General features: G+C 42.1%; 1 protein-coding gene across 4 annotated transcripts in view; it reads left to right on the top strand.

The window, feature by feature from the left end:
* Positions 1-21,233, top strand: part of MYO16 (myosin XVI) — a 539,163-nt gene that overhangs the window by 217,955 nt on the left and 299,975 nt on the right. For all 4 annotated transcript variants that reach the window (XM_082247038.1, XM_082247037.1, XM_082247039.1 and 1 more), the window contains exon 5: positions 19,364-19,472. In XM_082247038.1, the coding sequence (XP_082103164.1) occupies positions 19,364-19,472 (109 nt within the window). The remainder of the gene's footprint in view (positions 1-19,363; positions 19,473-21,233) is intronic.

Here is a 21,233-nt window from a genome sequence, read left to right as displayed (position 1 = left end):
TGGGGCGCCTCCCACGTCTCTTATGCTGCTCTGAAACGCCTTAAGAAGTGCTTTCACGCCTTCCATCTTGTAGATGTCTAGCGGGTCCTCCACCCGACAGCCCGAGATTACACCTTCTACTCTCCTCCCCATAACTCCTATACCCGTCTCGACTATTTTTTGGTCCCGCAGGCCCTGCTGGGTCGTGTCGTTTCGTCGTCCATTGGCTCTATCACGGTCTCTGACCACGTGCCTGTGGTTCTTGACCTGGATTTACGGACCCCAGAGACTCGGCAGTGGCAGTGGCGGCTGAATGACAGTCTCCTGCAGGACCCCAAAGTACTGGAGGAGCTTCAGGTGGAACTCAGACGGTTCTTTTCCACGAATGCTCTCCCAGAAAGTCCCCCTTTGATGGTGTGGGAAGCTCATAAGAGCTATATGCGCGGGGTGTTGATCAAAATCGGGTCTCAACGCAAGCGAGACAGGACCCGTCAGATGCACAATCTTCTTACACGCATAGAGTTGTTGGAGGCCACCCATAAGCGTTCTCTGGCACGATCCGTCCTCCAGGAGCTGACTGACCTCCGTGAACAGTTACGCTCCCTGACCCTTTTCAGAGCGAAGGCCTCGTTAGCTAAGTGGCGACGGGTCTTCTATGAACACGGGGACAAATGCGGCAAGATCTTAGCTCGTGCACTCTGACAGCAGAGAGCGCAGACGTTCATACCTGAGATCCTTTCCTCTTCTAATCAGAAGGTTCAGGCGACGGACCGTATAGCGGAGGTCTTCCGCCGATACTATGCCTCTCTGTACAACCTGGCTTCTGACTCGTCCGAGACCGCTCGATCTGCACTTCGTGCTAAGATTCATGACTACATACACGCCTCGGGTCTCCCCAGCCTCCCGCTGGATGCCCTGGAGCGGTTAGAGGAGCCGCTTCATCCAGATGAGCTCTCAAGGGCTCTGGCGGCGTCTCAGAGGGGCAAAGCTCCGGGACCTGATGGCTTCACTCTGACGTATTATAAGTGTTTTGAACAGACTCTCTCCTCGCACTTCCTTGCCGCCTACAATGCGGCAGGCTTGGGAGCGGCGTTCCCGGTGGACTCGCTCCGCGCGCACATCACTGTAATAGCGAAGGAAGGCAAGGACCCCCTCCTCTGCCAGAGTTACAGACCCATCTCGCTCCTCAATGTGGACCTGAAGCTATTTACCAAAATCTTGGCGTCCCGTTTGGCCCCTCTGCTCCCACAATTGATCCACGATGACCAGGTGGGGTTTGTGCCTTCCAGAGAGGCCAGGGGCAACACTACAAAGGCCCTGGACCTACTACATCTGGCGTGCGCGCGGAAGACTCCTATGCTGCTTCTCTCGACGGACGCCGAAAAGGCTTTCGACCGGGTGAATTGGGATTTCCTTATCAGCACCATGGAGCATATTGGACTGGGACAGCGCATGATGTCATGGATCCGGGCGATCTACTCCCGCCCGTCGGCGTGTGTTAAGATCAATTGCCTGCTATCCAGCCCACTTGAGATCTCGAATGGGACGCGGCAGGGGTGCCCCTTGTCTCCCCTGATTTTCGTCCTTACGCTGGAACCCTTTCTGCGCTCTATTAGGGCTAATGCGGACATCGCGGGGTTGAGCATCTCCTCGCAGCTCACACCGAAGGTTGCGGCGTACACCGATGACCTTCTCTTCTTTCTTACTAAACCGCTTTTATCCTTGCCGAATCTCATGAAGGAGTTCCGTGTATTCGAAGCCTTATCCTCCTATAAGATAAATCATCAGAAATCTGAGGCCCTACCTGTTGCGATGACTTCGGCTTTGATGACCCTCCTCAAACGGGACTTCCCTTTTAAGTGGAGTTCCTCCCAAATCAAATACTTAGGGATTTTCCTCCCCAATCGCCCCGACCGTGTCTTTGAATGCAACTTCCCTCCTCTCCTCTCCTGTATTTGGAAGGACCTGGAGGAATGGCAGAGGGGGATGTTTTCCTGGTTTGGGTGTTGTAATATCATCAAGATGAGTGTTATGCCTCGTCTGCTGTATGTACTGCAGGCCCTCCTGATTTCTGTTCCTCCAGCCTTCTTGCGTAAAATAAATGAAGTCTTCCGTCGATTTCTTTGGGTGCCTAGCGCTAAAGGTCCTCCGTATGCCCAAGCTCAGCGGTGGTATGGCTTTCCCAGATGCAACCTTATATTACGCTGGCTGTCACCTAACCAGGCTCGTGGACTGGCATGTACATGGCCACCTTAAACAATGGATCAGAATTGAGCGGAGCTTGGGGGCTTCTCCCCCGGAATCCCTCCTGTGGGGCTCTTCCGATTTACCGAAATGTGTGTCCGACCCCCCGACTGTGGGGGCTACCCTGAAATTAAGTCGTAGGATATGTGGAGAGGGTCTGATAGCCTCTCTACCTTCCCCTTTGTTCCCGGTAATTGATAATCAGGACTTCTCCCCGGGCCTGCGGGATCAAGGTTTCCGCACCCTGAAATCGAGAGGTTTCCACCAGGCCAGACACTTCATCGTTGGCGGGAAGTGGGTTTCTCGACAATCCCTCTTCTCCGACGGCTCCTATGCAGCTTTGTCCTTCTGGCAAAAAGTACAGTTAGCTCACTTTCTGCAGTCCCTACCACCTGCGACCTCATTTGCCCGACGCCTCATGCCTTTCGAAGAACTGTGTGTCTCGGACTCACCATTACGACACACCATATCCTTGATCTATAGTTTACTGACGGGACCTGATCCCTCCTCCAGACCCCTGTATATCACCCATTGGGAGCGCGACTTGGGTCTCTCTTTTTCGGACCACCAGGTTGATCGTATTTTCTTTTTTACCTACAAAACTTCTACCTGTTCTAAGTACCAGGAGGCGGGGTATAAGTTTTTGACCAGGTGGTACTACACCCCGGCCCGATTGAGCAAAATGTTCCCTTCCTGCTCTGACCTTTGTTGGAGATGTGGGGAGGAGGTTGGCTCCCTTCTCCACATCTTCTGGGCTTGAAGCCGTCTGCAGCCCTTCTGGGCGGAGGTACTACGCATCGCGCAAAAGTTTACGGACCACACTCTCACTCTGTGTCCTGCCCTCTTTCTCCTTCACCACAATGAATTCCCGCGATACAGAAAATCAATCCTGCCGCTCCTTTTCACGGCAGCCAAGAGCTGTATCCCTCTTCTCTGGAAACAGTCGCAGCCTCCTACAGTGGCTATGTGGCTGCGGAAGGTGGCCAGCATCAACAAAATGGAAGATCTTGTTGCTGCCGAGCGGGGCACTAGGGAGGGGTTTCTCAAAAGATGGTATTACTGGCATGAGTTCAGTTTTTCCGCAGAATACAGAGATTTGGTGGCCTAGTGCGGCTTCTGCGGCCCGGGTGGCTATCTCTTTCCCCCTTTCCCCCCCCATTCCCTCCTCGCTTTTTTCCTTCCTTCCCTCCCCCCCTTTTTATTTTCTTTCTTCTTTGTTTTCTTCTTCCTCTCTCTTGATGGTGGACTCCTTCCCCACCTCTACACAAAAGATGGGAGGGGGAAATGGCGGGGACTGCCGTTCATTATCTGTCTCTCTGGTTTTTATCACTCCCCATGGGCATACATACATGTCTCTCCCTCTCACCACTCCGGCCATGTGAAGATGCCGAATGGGGGCCGGATCTCTCCGGGGGTCGGACTTCCCCTAGCAATTGGGTAATGCGCTCTATATTATGTTCCTCTATACTGCGATTACTGGTATTCCCTGAAGTTGTCTGTTCTCTGTATATGATTTTGTATATGGACTGACACCATTGGTTTCCTTTTTTTTTTTTTGCCTATTCTGTATGCCTTGTTATTTCCTCTTCCTAATAAACATTGAATTTATAAAAAAAAAACATATATTCTTTATTGCAGGTTTCAATTATGACAAACATTTAACTGTTTAAAAGGTTAGTTTTATATGCACTAGTGCAGGGATCTTCAAACTACGGCCCTCCAGCTGTTGCAGAACTACACATCCCATGAGGCCTTGTAAAACTGTCATTCACAGACATGACTAGGCATAATGGGAATTGTAGTTCCTTAACAACTGGAGGGCCATAGTTTGAAGACCCTTGCACTAGTGGATGTACCCATTCCAATTTATGTTTTTTTTTTTTTTATAACAGAATTAAAGTAGTTTCTTGTTGTTAGAAGTAGTGAAAGCAGTAGTAGTAGAAGCCTTACTGTTTTACATAATGGTAGCATATTCCACAGCATTTCAAGTGGCCTGGAAAATGAACCTATTCATTGAAGGCTCTTTGTAGGAGATGCATAGGCTATAGATCATTTGCACCTAAGTGGAGGGGGGTCTTCTGTTTTACGGAAAAAAGGTTATAGGAAGGTTGGAGGAATATTTAAACCAGAACGGAGGGCAAAGGGATATTTTAGAAAATAATAGGATAGATAGTTTAAACAGGGGTCAGACACTACTGTAGGCTAAAATAACAGAAGATGAAGCGAATGTTATGACAAGTGATAAGGAGAAATCTATTTTAAAACCAAACATTATGAAAGGCAGTCATAAAGCAACAAAAATGATGTTGCAAATAAAAGTACAAAAGTTAATGATGCATCAAAGTGTATGTTCACAAATGCCAGAGGTCTGGCAAGCTGAAAGGGAGAGCTGGGAGCTTTGGTACATTGTGACTGTGCTGTTGACATCCCTAGTTATGATGTCCTTCAGAGAGACAAGGTAAACCGAAAAGGTGGTGGAGTCTGTTTGTGAAAAGTAATCTAAAAGTGAGTAAGAAAGGTGATCCTGTTGTTGATAATCAATTAGAAAAGGGCATTTACTAAACTGGAAAAGTATCTGCTAAAAACACTATCATACATTCTATCCAGTATAGATTTATTAGAAAATATATATTTTTTCAAACAAATCTACTTTCTTTTTTATATAGAAGTAAACTGAAACTTAGGGAAAAGTGTAGCTGTGGCTGAAGAATACTTGAATTTTCTAAAGCATGGTCCCTCACCGAAATCGAATGTGTAAATGAAGGTGTAATAAAAAAATTTGGCATGTAATTAGATAGCAAAGTGTGTTAAAATGTGCATTCAGAGAGTAGATAATACACATTCATCCTATGATCATCTAGAGTTGTTCAAGGGATACCCCAAAGATTTATTTTGGGGGAGTCATTAGTTAATAATGTTACCAGGTTTAGGATTAACTTACTATTTCTGTATTTGCAGATTAGACAGTACCTACAAGGTATCTCTTACTTACAGGTTTGTCCAGATGCACTGTTTAATTGGGCATGTGCATGGCAAATAAGGTTTAAAGTTAACAAATTTTAAATGATGCACATAAAATTGAGGGTAGAAAAGCTGGATATGTCAATGAGGAGAAAGGATGTGGGTTTCCCGGTAGATCAATGTAAAGTAGATGTCACCAAACCGCTAAAATTTCATACAAACTTCAATGTCAATGTTTTTTTTTTTATATGCAGCTTTCTTTAATATAATACCTTGTGATCGTGCCATAAAAGTCCTTGTTCAGGCACTTTATGTTATAGGGTGACAATGTTCTTTTCTTGTCTGTCAATTGTGCTCCTGACCTGTCATCCTGTCACACTAGTTTCCAATGGAGACTACAGGTGGCTGTTTAAGCACACGTTATGCAGACACTAAATAAACAAAATTATTCAGCGCTGCTACCTATATAATCCCTCAATTGAGTTAATATAGTTCACAATTGTGCAAATAAGAAATGTGCAAATTCAACAAAAAACTCCAGTTAAAGCGGAGTTCCACCCTGGAATTTTTTTTTTTTTTTTAAAATACCCCCGGGACAGTCAGGGCTAGTGCATTCCACAATTGCTAGCCTCTGATCTGTCCCGGGTTGCACTTACCTGTTAGGACAAATACTTACCTTGAAAACGTCTTGTCCAGCGCTGCCATCTCAGATGTGGGCAGCTTGAAGCCAGCGAGATCCTCTTCGGCGTCCTCTTCCGCCTTCTTTGGTCCCTCGATGCCCTGCGCCGGCCCCGCCGTCACTTCCGGTGCGCGCGCGTCGTCCCTCCACAGCTTCTGGGCATGCCCAGAAGCTGTTTAGAAGGAGATGACGCGCGTGCCCCGGAACTGACGTCGGGGCCGGTGCAGGCGCAATGATTCCTGGGAGCTATGACGTTCAGCTCCCAGGAATCATTGCAGAGCCAGGAAGTGACGACGGGCCGCGGCCGAGGAAGAAGGAAGTAAGGTAAGTATATTTTCTTCGCTACGAGGTAAGTAAAAAAAAAAAAAAAATGCGATTATCCATTTCTTTTTCAGGTGACCCGGAGCGAGAAGATGGAGGTAAGTATAAAATTAGGGTGGAACTCCACTTTAATCAACAACATTGATGACCAACAAAAGCAAAGTCCTTTGTGCTCTGGTGAAATAAATTATAAGTTCAATGAAAAAATATATAAATATAGAAAAAAAGTGTCCATTAAGTGCATATAACAAAAGTGCTGCTGTGCTCCACATGCTTGAATAAATTGCTGGTGCTCCCCCTTGTGGTTCCCTACTTACCACAAGTAGATATAAATCAGGCAGTTGGTAATATATAACCTCTTGGTATATATCCAAAGATCCTTGGGGATGCAGCCTTTTGGTTAATAATTATTAGGAGAGATCCTTTATAATAGATGCCCGTGGATACAGAGTGCCCTCATGAAAACAAGAAGCCATCCATGGTGAAGTATATCATGACAATCTGTTTATTAAATAAAGAAACCTACTTACAAACATAAAACATATGCTGGCCTGGTGGTTAGCTGCTCTCACAGCGTGCACTCCACCAGCCAGAAGTGACATCGTTCGTGACCAGGTACGCTCAGCCAATCGCTAGACGCATTTCGCCCTCCTCCCAGGGCGTCATCTGATATAATAATATAGAAATAAACATACACATACAATAAACATAAACATACAAATTTTCATACCAACTCATACACGAAACTGGCACAGCAAGTACAGCAAAATTTGGAAATGAGATGTGGAAACTCAAAGTAGAGCATTTTTAAGTTTTTTTAAAAATATCCCTATAGTGAAAAAATCCAGAAATTTTGACTTTGTGACTGATTATCCTTGTGAGAATCACAAGGATAATCAGATCACCAGTGCAAATAGTTTTTAGGAAGCTCAGGCTGGGTACATATGGGCCGAAAATCTGTCAGTTCAGCAGGAACAGTTTGACATTCAGTCAGTGTGTCTAGCTGTCTTTCTGACAGAAGCTGGTTAATGACCAGCTTTTGTCGAAGGGACATCCTGGAAAATTTGCATTGGATCAGTGTGTTCTTGTGGGGGGTGGTTCCCCCTGTCAGAATACAATAGCACAACAGAGTAGATGCTGCACCACCATCGCTTGTGCTGGTACTTGCGATCTGCCCATTTTTCTTCTGCTGTGCCCGCTGGGTTGAACAAAAAAAAAAACTAGCAGTATGTACCAGGCTTAACATCTCTAATCTAATCTAACATGTCTAATGAGATCCATTCAGGTGTACAGTCATGTCAAATGCAATGAGGAAAGTCACAATTTACAATTTGTCTTGTTTTGTAGACTGAAATGTATAGCTAAAATAAATGAGAAGGTCCAGGTAAAATTGTGTACTTCCATCTTTACCTAAAATCACAGAGATGTTTAGCTAAAACCTTTAATTGTATGGGGGTTTTTACTGCTTTTAAATTACATGGAAATTCCACTTTTTTATGTGTATCTCCAATGCGTTTCCATTATTTATTATTATTATTTTTTTGTGATTTTTAACTTAAAATCAACATGTGTTTTTTTTAGAGTTATCTTTAAAGATGAATCCAGTGTATTCTTTGTAATATTAAGGTAATAAATATTATGCGATTTCACTAAATTGTTTTAGCATCTAAAGCATTAAAGCAAACAGACATTTATATTTTTTTAAATTCTTTATTTATTACCTTGTGCACTCTTAGTGTATTTTCCAGAATGGAGGTATAGGACACATAAGGACATTACAGCATTACAAGACTGTCCCAAAACATAACAGTACATGCAATAAAAAGTCAGTCTGTAAAGGAATACATTAAAGGTGGAAATCGTATATGTAGTGATGTACTGTATAGTCAGGAGGATACTGAACTCATAACTGCATTCAGTATCCAAGAAGATATGACAGATGGGTTATAACATTTGTAGATTGGACATACAGTATCTCCTCTGGTCTTGGAACAGGTAAGTATTCCGGTCAGCACAAAGAGCATTTGGGAATTATAAAAAGCTGTGGTGTCATGAGGAAGTGTGAAAAAGAAAAGGAGCGCTTGTAGCAGTGTAAAGACTGCATTAAAGTGTACTAAATAACCCAGGGGTCCATGGATGTCAGTTGGAAAACTAAATTCTTCATTCCTGTCCAGAGCTATTAGAGCAAGGGGCATTGGCAGAAAATATGTAGAAGCCTGCCCAGTTCTTTATGACATTTAAAACACATCTTAGAAACTTGGGGATAGAATTTGTGCAATAGTACCAGGACCCTTTACAACCTCAACAGTAACCTGTATTCCTGTTCTTGGAAGAGATTTGCAATCAAAGATTTATGGGCTAGTTGAATGAACCAGTAATCTGAGCTTTCGTAAACATCACTTGTAGGTCTGATTCCCATTTTCGCATTTGTGGGGTTATAAAGTACTTCCTAGGGGCATTCAGCAGTTTGTTAATTTAAAGAAAGCAGGTAAAGTACGAACTCACCCTTGTTGCTTGCACAAGCATTCAAAGGGAGTCAATGGTCTGGCATAGAGGCCTATGTCCATGAAATGATGCAATTGGTATACTGACAGCAATGCTGGGTAGTGTAATGTAAACATCTAGTTTGGCCAGCCTCCACAAGATGTAACAACTGTCTATTGTCCATACTTGGCGGAAATTCAGGGTTTAGTAACAACGACGTTAGTGGAGAAGGATAGGGGGATAATATTTTGAGAAAAAGCTTGAAGAATAACCACAATAGTTACATTGATCATAGGGTGACCTTTAAGTGATTGATCATGTTTAATTGTTATTTAGGGGAGAGCAGATAAGACAACTAGAGTAGAATGCAGTTCATTCGGAGCCCATAATTTGGACTGTGGCATCAAGCATCACGTTACCACCCTGGACAGGTGTAGGGTCTTATAGTATTGCACAAAGTCAGGAAGGCCAATTCCCTCATTATCTTTTGCATCAGTGAGCAAGGTGAGTCTCATCCAAACCACTTTGTCACTCTAAATTAACTTGGTTAACATGGTGATCAAGGATGCAAAGAAAGATTTTATTTGTAGCGCTTGAATTAGATATAAAATCTGTTTCAATGTCATCATTTTGAAAGCACTGCACCTGCCAAACCACGTGTACCACGCCTGACACTTTCGGAGGTCAAAACCGATTTTCTCTAAAGCTAGCCTCATACAGTGTGGAAGGGTTCAGAGTAATTTTGGTATCTAAATACCTCATAGCAGAGGCTGCCAATGAAAAAGGTATGATTGTTTGATAGCCGGTTCACACTACCACGACCAGAAATTCGCCCTGTGACTTGAAGAGACTTGGAAGAGACTTGGAAGAGACTTGGAAGAGACTTGTGCACTACTTTGAAGAGACAGGCGACTTTGTCTGTGGGGAATGCCTGGCTAATCTCTTTCTTCTTCCTGGAAAGTCTGATAACAAGTCGCTTCAATTAAGATAAGGAGGCGACTCCCATTGAAGTATATGGGACAAGTCAGATCACAGGTCGCCTCAAAGTAGTACAGGACCCTTTTCTGAAGTCGGAGCGACTTCAGTAGTGCCAATTAAGACGGCACTGATTGATTAACATTGCTTTTGTTATGTCAAGCGACCTGGGGCTACACAAGTCGCCTCACAAGTCATGCTAGTGTGAATGGGCTCTAAGGGTTGCCACTGTGTGTCAATCTGGAGAGTAACATTCAGGGCCTCAGATTTCGAATAGTTAATAGAAAAAATTTGAAAGTTCAGATCTTATGTTCAACAGTAGATAGGGATAGGTTCAATCTTACCTTGCATAGCAATGGTTCAAGGGTCAAGATAAAAATAAGGGTGTAAGGGGCAGCTTTATTGGGTCCCAATGGACATGGAAAAATAATCAGACTGGGTTTTATTCACAGACATTCACATTTAGGTAGAAAAAAACAAATGTATTTTAATATATTCCCTTAACAATTGAATTTGAGAAGTGCCCTTATGAGTTCACAATAAAACATAGATATAAATGATCCCCACAATGAGTGCATGGTAATTTTGTTTGTTCTTTTTCTTTAATAACTATCTGCTGTAAATGGTATTGCCATCATTTCAATTTCTTGGTCCACAACCCCCCCCCCACCCCCGCCTCAATTTATACATATCATTAATTCTATTTGAAGTCACGGTTTTATAACTTTATGTTCACAATCATCAGTTATTCCTTTAATCATGAGTGAAGGGCTATGGAATCTTGCCATAATGAGTGGCACCACTGCCTGTATTACAACTAACACACTGGTGTACTGATGTATGGTGAACTGGGATGGGGTACAAAGGATTGTTTTATCAGATCATTTTTTGGGTGAAACACTTACAATATTTTAAAATAAAAATTTACACTTCCAGTCTTGATAGATACTGAGAAATGTGTTTTGATCACTGGAGCTAAAATCTTGCAAAATCATAGTTATTATTATTACAATTACAATTGCAAGCACTTTTATAATTTGTGGAACTCTCTGTAGAACCATTTTAAATAGTTTGATTTAGGGATAGACGGATGTGTTTTTTTCACAGCCAATACCGATACCGATATTTTGGTCACAACGTACCGGTATCGGCCGATATGGGCTGATATTTTGTATATTTAAAGTTTTGAAAAATAAACACAATTTTTGACACAAATCTGGTACTGAACATGTTAATGTTTGTTTAATGCTTAATGGCTGGCTTGCTGGCACCTTGTGGTGGGTGGGTGGCTGGCTGGCTGGCACCCTGTGGTGGGTGGCTGGCTGTCTGGCATCCTGTGGTTGGTGGCTGGCTTTCTGGCACCCTGTGATGGATGGCTGATTGGCTGGCACCCTGTGGTGGGTGGGTGGCTGACTGGTACCCTGTGGTGGGTGGCTGGCTGGCTGTCTGGCACCCTGTGGTGGGTGGTTGGCACTTTGTGGTAGGTGGGTGGCTGGCACAGGGGCTGTGGTTGGCTGGCTGGTACATTGCCTGTGGCTTGCTGGTACAGTGCCTGTGGCTGGCTGGTACAGGGCCTGTGAGTGGCTGGTACAGGGCCTGTGGGTGGCTGGCTGTCTGGCACTCTGTCTGTGGGTGGCTGGGTGGCTGGCTGGCACCCTGTGGTGGGTGGGTGGCAGGTACAGGGCCTGTGGGTGGCTGGCTGGTACAGGGCCTGTGGGTGGCTGGCTGGCTCACTGGTACAGTGCCTGTGGCTGGGTGGCTGGTACAGGGCCTGTGGATGTGGGTGGCTGGCTGGCACCGGGTTGCTGTGGGTGGGTGTATGGCTGTGATACACTCCCGCGAGACTAGTCCCGACTCCAGACGAGGTTGTCCAAGACGAGGGAGGCGGCCTAAGAAGGCAAAAGGACATCACAAAAATATCGGCAACATCGGCCAGTTCCAGAGCCGATACCAATATATCGGGGAAAGTGCATATCGGCCACCGATATATCGGCCTTGCCGATAATCGGTCTATCCCTAATTTGATTTCACCATTATGGTCTAATGCATACTGTACATTTTTTTCTACTGCTCCTAAGGGTGTTTGGCATTTTTTTCTCTGCCTGTAAACACCCCTGAATGTTAGCCTATGTGTTAGGCATTTAGGGGAGTTTAGAGGCAAGAGCATCTAGAGGCAGAAGAAAAAAAATTGCAGCCAGTGCATCCAGGAGTGCAGAGTTTTGGCAGAAAAGCATTTGAAGTGGCTAAACACCTAAGAGGGCGTTTAGCACTGAGCTTTAATTTATTTCAATGGGCAGAGAGTAAATGTTGTTCTAGTCATTGAAATTGATTACCCCCCAGAGCTTGATGCGCCTAAACTAACCTGAATATGATACATGAGTTTACAAGTGTCAAACATTTTTTTCTGCCAGAACACTGCTGGCTGGAGGAAAGGAGTCTAAGGCTTCATGTACACTACAGCTTCTAAACTTTAGGAGTTTAGGAGCTTTTAGCGGTTTTTTTACCAAAGCTCCACAACTCAACTCCATAAAGTACACATAGGCTTTTACCAGAGTTTAGGTGAGCTTCAACCTCCCTTAACCTCCCTCTCCTGAAGAATCTCATTCAGGATAGGAACATTTTGACTGCCAGCCACAAAATGTGGCAAAATCATGATTTTGCTGCGTTTTGTGTTTTCCTACGGCCAGGGGTCAAAGTAGCGTATATGTACATGAAGCCTAAGAGAGTTAGGCTTCATGTACACTAGCCTACATTGGCAGCTCCTAAGCTTTTGGCTTTTTTTTTTGCCAAAGCTCCTAAACACAACTCTATAAAAGCCTAGGCGTCAATGTACACATAGGCTTTTAGTAGAGTTTAGAAGCTGCCGCGTTTAGGTGAGCTTCAACCTCCTTGTCCTGAATGTGGAAAAATCGCACTCAGGATAGGAACATTTTGACAACTGGCTGCGTGACAGTGCAAAAGCACTTTGCCACAATTTTGCCATATTTTGCATTTTCCCACTGCCGTGATGAATGTAGGGCAGTGTACAACGAAGCCTTAGCAAAAGTTCCAGTGCGCATGAAGCCTTAAACTAATGAATAAAATCTGTTAGAAATAATAAGAAGTGTTTTGGATCCATCACTCTTTGTGTGAAATTTACATTTTACCATACATATTACATTGTAACAAGCACCTAGAGCCAGCCTAGTGAAATACTGCATTTTATGATACACTTGTGTGATGCCATCCTTAGGCTTTAACTAAATGGGTTTTTTTTTTAGTTGTGATTCCCATGCAGACATGAATCACTTTTAACTGACTGTAAAATCATGTATTTAGTCACTAAATTCTTAACAAGTGACAATTATGTGTAGCAACAGTAAGCTGTACTTATGTTAGCATTTTGCACATATTTAATGTAAATATGACCATGGTTAAAGTGATCTTAGAGAACCAATAATGGTTTGCATGTGCTGGCATTTTAAAATGGCAGATTTCTGGTTCTTTAAATACTCTTCAAGAACTACATACTTTTTTTTTTTAATGTTATATCTTAAGTGAGGTTGTGTAGGAAATTTAGGTTCATAGTTTCCCTTAAAGCCAGCTGTGAGGCTAATGGTATTGAAATGAAAATACTTATCAGTCAATTTGCTCTTTTTCTAGGCATTGTGTTGCCGTCAACTTCAATGCTGTAACTGCAACAAGCAATGAAAGCCAAGCTATCAAGATTTAACCTAGTTTATTTACAAGAACATTTGTTGCCTAGAGTGAAACAGTTGTCTGTTGGCAAAATATGTGATTTTATAAATATACAACTAACTGAAGTATTGTTTCCCAAAAATCACCTAAGGCATTACAATTCAAAGTTTCAGAAGAACATGACACAACAAATGAAATTGTATGCAAGCATCCTTTTAGACATTTTAGTTTAAAGCAAGAATTATCAGTCATAATATCTATTGTTATAATTTACTCTTCTCATGGGTTTTCCTAGAGATTTTGAAGTGTATGTAAAGGTAATACTGAATCTGGCCCCTGTGGTACAAGACATTAAGCGCCAACTGAAGTCTTAGGAACATCTACCACTTTTGGTATTGGGTCGGGTGAATTTAATTAAAATGATAGTAATGCCCAAGCTCATTTATCTTTATAGTCATTCCCCATCTAGGATCCTGAAGTCTTTTTTTGTTCATTTAAATAGTGTTTTTCTTCCTTTCTTTGGTCCCCCAATCCTCCGATATACCGGTTATCTACGCTTATGAGGCCTCCCTCTCAGGGTGGGATGGCTTTTCCGGACACACAGAAGTATTATTTGGCCACCCAGTTGATCACTGTGGCCTGGTGGTTTTCCCTGGATCAGGCTAAATCGTCTACGATGCTTGAGGCGGCCATTGTTGGATCACTGGAGGCCCTGCAAGTCCTGGTGTTTCGGGGATTGGGGGCCCCTTATTAGGTATCGACTGATTTTTGGTATAAATGTGGGTGCGCTGATAGGGGTAAAGCTGCTACCTGAACTAAACCTAGTGAAAAATAAATGTTGAAAAAATAGGTGCGCTAAACAAGAGTGCTAAAATGAATTACCATAGTAACACATATACAAAATTCACAATGAATTAACAGTGAACATTCACAAAAAAGTGTAAGGTGATCAAATGAAGCAAAAAGTGAACTTGACCCAAAAATGGAAAACTGAACAAAGGTTCAAAACCAATAATAGTCCACAAAGTCCAAATGATATAATCTTCACCATACAGTGCAATGTGAAAAATTGTGGGAAATCAACTTCAAGTGATGTTTCCAGTGATATAGATAGTGATTCCCACCACTGACAGGCTTTCCTCCTTACCAGAGTGAATAAGGTAAGGTGCAGAGTAAAACTCAATGTAGCCAGTTGGAGAGGAGGAAAACTTCCACTACAATTCCACCCTGTGAGATGACGCAAATTGGCCTCTTACCAGATGGTATATGTCAAAACGAAGGAAAAATCTCCTGAATGGATGTCCCCTCTGCTAATCGGACATCTGTAGTCACCTCCGCTAACCACGCAAGTCCGCTGTCTTATTGCACTCACCTGGATAACTTTCCAGAAGACCAGCCCTGAACTTGTGGAGGAGTCCCAGTGGCCCCATTCAGGCGGTACCCGTCCCTTCCCTTCCTATCTCAGCTCAGGATACTTTGCAGATCCAACCTGAGAGCAGGGGCTGCTGTGCTACAAAGTATCTGCAAAGTATCCTCAGCTGAAATAGGAAGGGAAGGGACAGGTACCGCCTGAATGGGGCCACTGGGACTCTGCTGATTCCTCCACAAGCTCAGGGCTGGTCTTCTGGAAAGTTATCCCGATGAGTGCAATAAGACAGCGGACTTGCGTGGTTAGCGGAGGTGACTACAGATATCCGATTAGCAGAGGGGACATGCATTCAGGAGATTTTTCCTGCGTTTTGACATATACCATCTGGTAAGAGGCCAATTTGCGTCATCTCACAGGGTGGAATTGTAGTGGAAGTTTTCCTCCTCTCCAACTGGCTACATTGAGTTTTACTCTGCACCTTACCTTATTCACTCTGGTAAGGAGGAAAGCCTTTCGGTGGTGGGAATCACTATCTATATCACTGGAAACATCACTTGAAGTTGATTTCCCACAATTTTTCACATTGCACTGTATGGTGAAGATTATATAATTTGGAATTTGTGGACTATTATTGGTTTTGAACCTTTGTTCAGTTTTCCATTTTTGGATCAAGTTCACTTTTTGCTTCATTTGATCACCTTACACTTTTTTGTGAATGTTCACTGTTAATTCATTGTGAATTTTGTATATGTGTTACTATGGTAATTCATTTTAACACTCTTGTTTAGCGCACCTATTTTTTCAACATCGACTGATTTTTGGCAAAGCCGATATATCGAGGGCCAATATGCACTTTTCTTGATATATCGGAATCGGCCACATATTACCGATATTTCGGAAAGTACTTGTACCAGAGTGATACCTGCAGCTAAAGGCATCACCCCGGTACCGGCGTCCATAGCCGACGGTCATCTGTCTTGTAATGACAATCGATGCGGCTGAGAAGCCGCTCAGCTGTCATTACGAGGATCGGGAGGGGACGTCCCCCCTTCCGCTGCCTTCCGCGGCTCGCTCGGGTCTCCCGTCCCACCAGGAGACCCGGGCAACCAGCCTGCACAGCTGCCGAAGACCCAATCAAAGACGCATTCGGCTCTGATCAGGTCTCCATGCAAAAACCCGGAAGCCATGTGACTGTAATTTTGACATCACTTCCGGGTACTGGCGCCAGATTAAAAAAAATGACATCATTCAAAACAGCCAAACTTGGCATTTTGAATGCTTTTAAGTGCAGAGGAGGGGTTAGGGGTCTTTTAGACCCCCAGATCCCTCCACAAGAGTACCTGTCAAGTGAAAAAAAATAAAAAATGTTTTAAATGTATGAAAATACCGGCCTATATCGGCCGATACCGATACGCGATGACCAAAATATCGGTATCGGCAATGAAAAAATGATATCGGTCGATCTCTACCCCTTACCCATCTACACCATCTATGTCCACCACGGTTAGGCCATGGAGGTATGGTTTATTTAGGGAGTGTGGGCCTTCCCCATGGCTTCTCCCAATATGCTAATCTTGAAAAACCCCCCTCTATCCCAATTTTTTATGTTACCGGACCCCATTGTTTGGACCAAATATAAGATTATGTTTTTTTCTCAGGGGGTGGAGGATGGTCTGTTGAAGTCCTTGGCTCATCTTTCTGAGGAGTTTAGCATCCCGTCCACTCACCACCTTTATTATAGGCAACTCTCCCATGCTTTTCGGAGTCAATTTCCGAATGTGTTTTTGCAATTGGAGAAGTCTAGGCTGGAACATTTGCTCTGCTCGGACTGTAGTTCTAAGCTTATGTCGCGGATTTATGTTCATTTGGTGATGGATGCATTGCCTCCATTGGCCAAACTGTGGGCCAAGTGGTTGAGGGATATGCCAGGATTGGGAAAAAAATTGTGATTTGCCATTTAACTGCTTAGTCTGTGTCCCTGACTGACAAATTTAGTATAAAATAGTGCATAGGGCTTATTTTACTCCTTCCAGACTACATTTGATGTATCCATTACACTATTCGGAGTGTTGGAGATGTGGGGATCCTGAGGGGAATTTTATACATTTCTTTTGGTCGTGCCCTCAGATCATTAGTTACTGGGAAGAAGTCACTGCAGTATTCAATGTTTACACAACAGTACAGATGTTGAAAGCTATTGAAACCTGCTTATTGGGTCTGGTGAGCACTTTGTTTATTAGTTAGTCTCCTTTTGTTTTATGCTCAGAAGGCTATTACCCTACACTGGAAGAAAATGGCTCTCCCCACTGTCTCTTTTTGGAAGGGCCTTGTCAATAATAGTCTACTAATGTACAAAGAAACTTACGTACACAGGGGTTGCCCAAAAAAATATGATAGGATATGGTCCGGTTGGTTGGCAGATCCTATCACAGCCTCATAGGTTTATGGATATATATGTTGTATCCTTAGAATTAGGTTGGAATTGAGTAGGGGACAAAAAAGACGAACCCAGGAGTATCTCTAGGTTAATTACATATGGATTTTTTATTTTTTTTGTCTTTTGTGAAGTTTATAAGTTAATGTTTTATTGTATATACTAGAATTTCAATAAACAGATTTATTAAAAAAAAAAAAAAAAAAAAAAAGGTAATACTGTGTTTCATTTTTGGGGGTTTTTTTCCTATCTGATTTCCATTGGGTAGATTAAGCCCGAAGCTTGTGAATATCCCTGATAGACAGCTGTCACTGCAGCATGAATCCACATTGGAACATTCTCCTTTACTTCTTCCTGTAACAACTTTTGATTTCTGTCTTGGTAACAACCCTGGGTCATCATCCTAATCCAGGAGGTAGATGCTGATTTTGGGGAATTTCAGAACAGATATGGCACTGGCCTTTTTTGGAGAAAGAAATTATACCAGTTTTCTGTATCCAGAGAATATGTTTTGAAAACGAATTAACTGCAATTGTTACAAAATACATATATGTTACACTCATGCTCTTAAAATGCAAAAATATATCTAAGGCTGGGTCCACTTTATTTCTCTTAGGTATTTTTCTAGCGTCAATTTGTTAAGCCAAATAACCCTGGATTTCTGTGGGGTTTTTTTTTTAATCAATTTTAGTCCTGGAAATGTTGTGCTATTTTCATGTTCACTGTTTATGACCAGTATTGCTACTGTTTTTTATCAAACCCTTTTCTATAAATATCTGGATCTGCCCTTACAATTTGGGGTAAAGCTGGCAGGAAAATCATCCTTTACTTTGATAAAAATGTACAATTATACAATTAATTTAACAAATAATTTTATGATGGTTATATTGTAGATAAAAACAATAAAAATGATCAAATATTTACTAACTTCTCTTGTTATAATAAGAGATGAGCTCAAGGATGAATGCCCAAACAATTACCCATTTGGCAGAACAAAATGTCATGTACAGTATAATAACAATATTACTACCGCTATTATACTGTATATATAGCAGCATCCTACAGTCAATGGTCAACCAGGGATGTCACCAGCCCCCTTCAGTTATATGGCCGGGAATCCCCAGCTATGTAAGCAAAGGAATGGAATCCCAATGACATCATTGACTTCACATGTACATATGTGGTCAATGACTGCACCGGGAGGCCCCGCCAAATTGTATATAGCAGCTGTCATCCACTGGACTTTCCCTTTGGTGGGTGACAAGCAAATTATTGGAATGTATATGGGTCATACAGGGTGAGTTTGGGGAATTTGGGGACCCGTACCTGCATGTTATATGGGGACACAGCAGCTGTGTCCGTGCAGCCACGTGTCCGAATAGACTAAAATGGGGCACTGGCACAGGAATGCACTCAGCACATGTGCATCCCCATGTAAAAAACGGTCCTGTACAGGACATGGAGCAATCGCCCATTGTGAATGGGGACTTATATGAATCACAGAACTTTATATGGATATTTGATAAAAAATAGCTACAGAAGCTTGAAGGATGACTTTTGGAAGTATAAAAGTGCCAGTCTTTCAAGCACTGTGAGTTTGGTTTTATGCAGATGCTGATAAACTAATTTACTGACTAGATTATTATTTCTTAAGGACTCTAAAAGCACAATCTTCCCATTTGAATGCCTGGACCTTTAACCACTTGCCCCTTCCCTTACTGAAGCAAGGGGACTCATAATTACCTATGTATTCTCCACAGAGTAACAAAAAAATATCCATAGCAGAGAGTGGGAACCCTTTGGAGCCTAATGATATATGATCAGTACTGCCTTTACCATACTGGAAAATCTCTACCTTCATCCCTTCAAAGTCCTCCAAATTGTGAGGATCCCTAGTTGTCATCAGGGTCACCAGATCTAGTATCCCCATTGAGAGATTTCTCCTCTATTACTGATCTGGGGATTCTTCACTTTCACTTGACAAACATGACAAAGGTGAATCTCCCTAATGTGGGCACAGACAGCAATTAGAAACCTGACAAGTGTTCGAATCCCTCTCTATTCTTTCTAAAAAAAAAAAAAAAAAAAAAAAATGTTGCCTTATATATACTTTCATTTGCCATCGCACCCAGGTTGTAAATTCTTATTTATTTACAATGTTTTACTACAGTAACATTACAGTCAACTTTATTTTTCATATTGTCTGCTTGCATATTAATATTTTTTTATTTTTTTCTAGTCTGGAGCAAATGTACTTTTGCAAGATGTGAATAGCAACATTGCACTTGACTATGCCACGGAGGGAACAGAGTCCAATTCTATACTTCTGACACACTTAGAAGAAAATGGTTGGTACTAAAAAGCACACAGTAGGCTTCAGTTGTTAAAGGGCAGATATCAAATAATTTAGCATATTGTGATTTTGTGTGCATGATCTAAGAATGTTTTATATATATATATATCTTTGTATTTCTATATTTCTATATATAGAGAGTGAGCCACAGCATGTCTCATTTTATTGGTTACTTTAAAAACTGGGCAGTCTTTGAAATATCAAAAATAATAGTTTCCTCTACTTCTATATAGATTAAGGTAGAAATAATCTTATTGAAGCATATGGTCAGCCTTCTCTTGCTTAAAATAGCTGATAATAATAACAAAAACAGTTGGTGGCATCTAGCAGATAACGATCCTTTAACATGGATGAAAAAACCTGCTACTAAATCCAGATAGAGTTTTAAAAGAATGAGTTTAATGCTGAGAAATACTGAATGATTTCCTAAATAAAATGGAATAATCAATTCAGGGCATGTGCATGTTTTTTCTTTCCATTGTTGCCTCATTTAAGAAAACAATAATATTCATTAGGCTCAAATCACAAAGCTAACACATCAGGATAGATATACTTATTTAAAAAAAAGTCACAGTTATTTTAGTCTAATCAGATTTGAAAATTACAGTCACATGGCTACATTAGAGACATTTATCCCTGTGTCAAGGTTTTCTAAATTGTGCATATATTTTAAGATAAGCATCTAAATTTAATTTTTTTTTCTTTTTATTGCAAAGATGGCTTTGTATCATTAGCAAAATATATAAATATCTACTTTCTAAAAGTAGTAAAGCTAGTAAAGTAGTAAAGCTAATAGTTGAAACATACATTTCGGAGCTTCAGCCAAAAGGAACACTTCCGCTTTAACGCTTCCCCCTCCTCTTTCATAAATGGAACTTTTTTTTAGGGGGGTTTTGACAGGTACCGGCTCCCATTATCTCCCCACAGTCTTCTGGGACACGTCACAGGTCCCAAAAGACTGCTGGACAATTCAGAATGCACAAAGTGGCTCACACACGCTCAGTGGGCACCAGTTAGTATGCCGATGCCATGGACTGAGGACAGATGGAGAAAAGGGTTCAGGTGAGCACAGTGCTGGATCCTGGGACAGGTGAGTGTCTTTTTAATAAAAGTTCACGACCACTGTCTTGCTAAAGAAGCTGAGGTTAAATGTGATGGACTGGCCAAGCATGTCTCCAGACCTAAACCCTATGGAGCAGGTCTCTAACATCCACCAGCTCCATGATGTCATCATGGAGGAGTAGAAGAGGTCTCCAGTAGCAACCTGTGAAGCTCTGGTGAACTCCATGCCCAAGAGGGTTAGGACAGTGCTGGAAAATAATGGTGACCACACAAAATATTGACACTTTTGGCCCAATTTGGACATTTGCATTAGGGGTGTACTCACTTTTGTTGCCATAGATTTAGACATTAAAGGCTGTGTGTTGAGTTATTTTGAGGGGACAACAAATGCATGCTGTTATACAAGCTGTACACTCACTACTTTACATTGTAGCAAAGTGTAATTTCTTCACATGAAAATATATAATAAAATATTTCCAAAAATGTGAGGGGTGTACCCACTTTTGTGAGATACTGTATATATATATATATATATATATATATATATACTACTCAAAAAAATTAAAGGAACACTTTTTAATCAGGGTATAGCTTAAATTAAACTCCTGGGATATTGATCTGGTCAGTTAAGTAGCAGAGAGGGTTGTTAATCAGTTTTAGTGGCTTTGGTGTTAATTAAATTTACAATAGGTGC

The sequence above is a fragment of the Pelophylax lessonae genome, assembly GCF_965119305.1.
Source record: "Pelophylax lessonae genome assembly, chromosome: 2".
In the NCBI taxonomy this organism is placed as follows: domain Eukaryota; kingdom Metazoa; phylum Chordata; class Amphibia; order Anura; family Ranidae; genus Pelophylax; species Pelophylax lessonae.
This window is presented reverse-complemented; position numbering and strand designations above follow the sequence as displayed.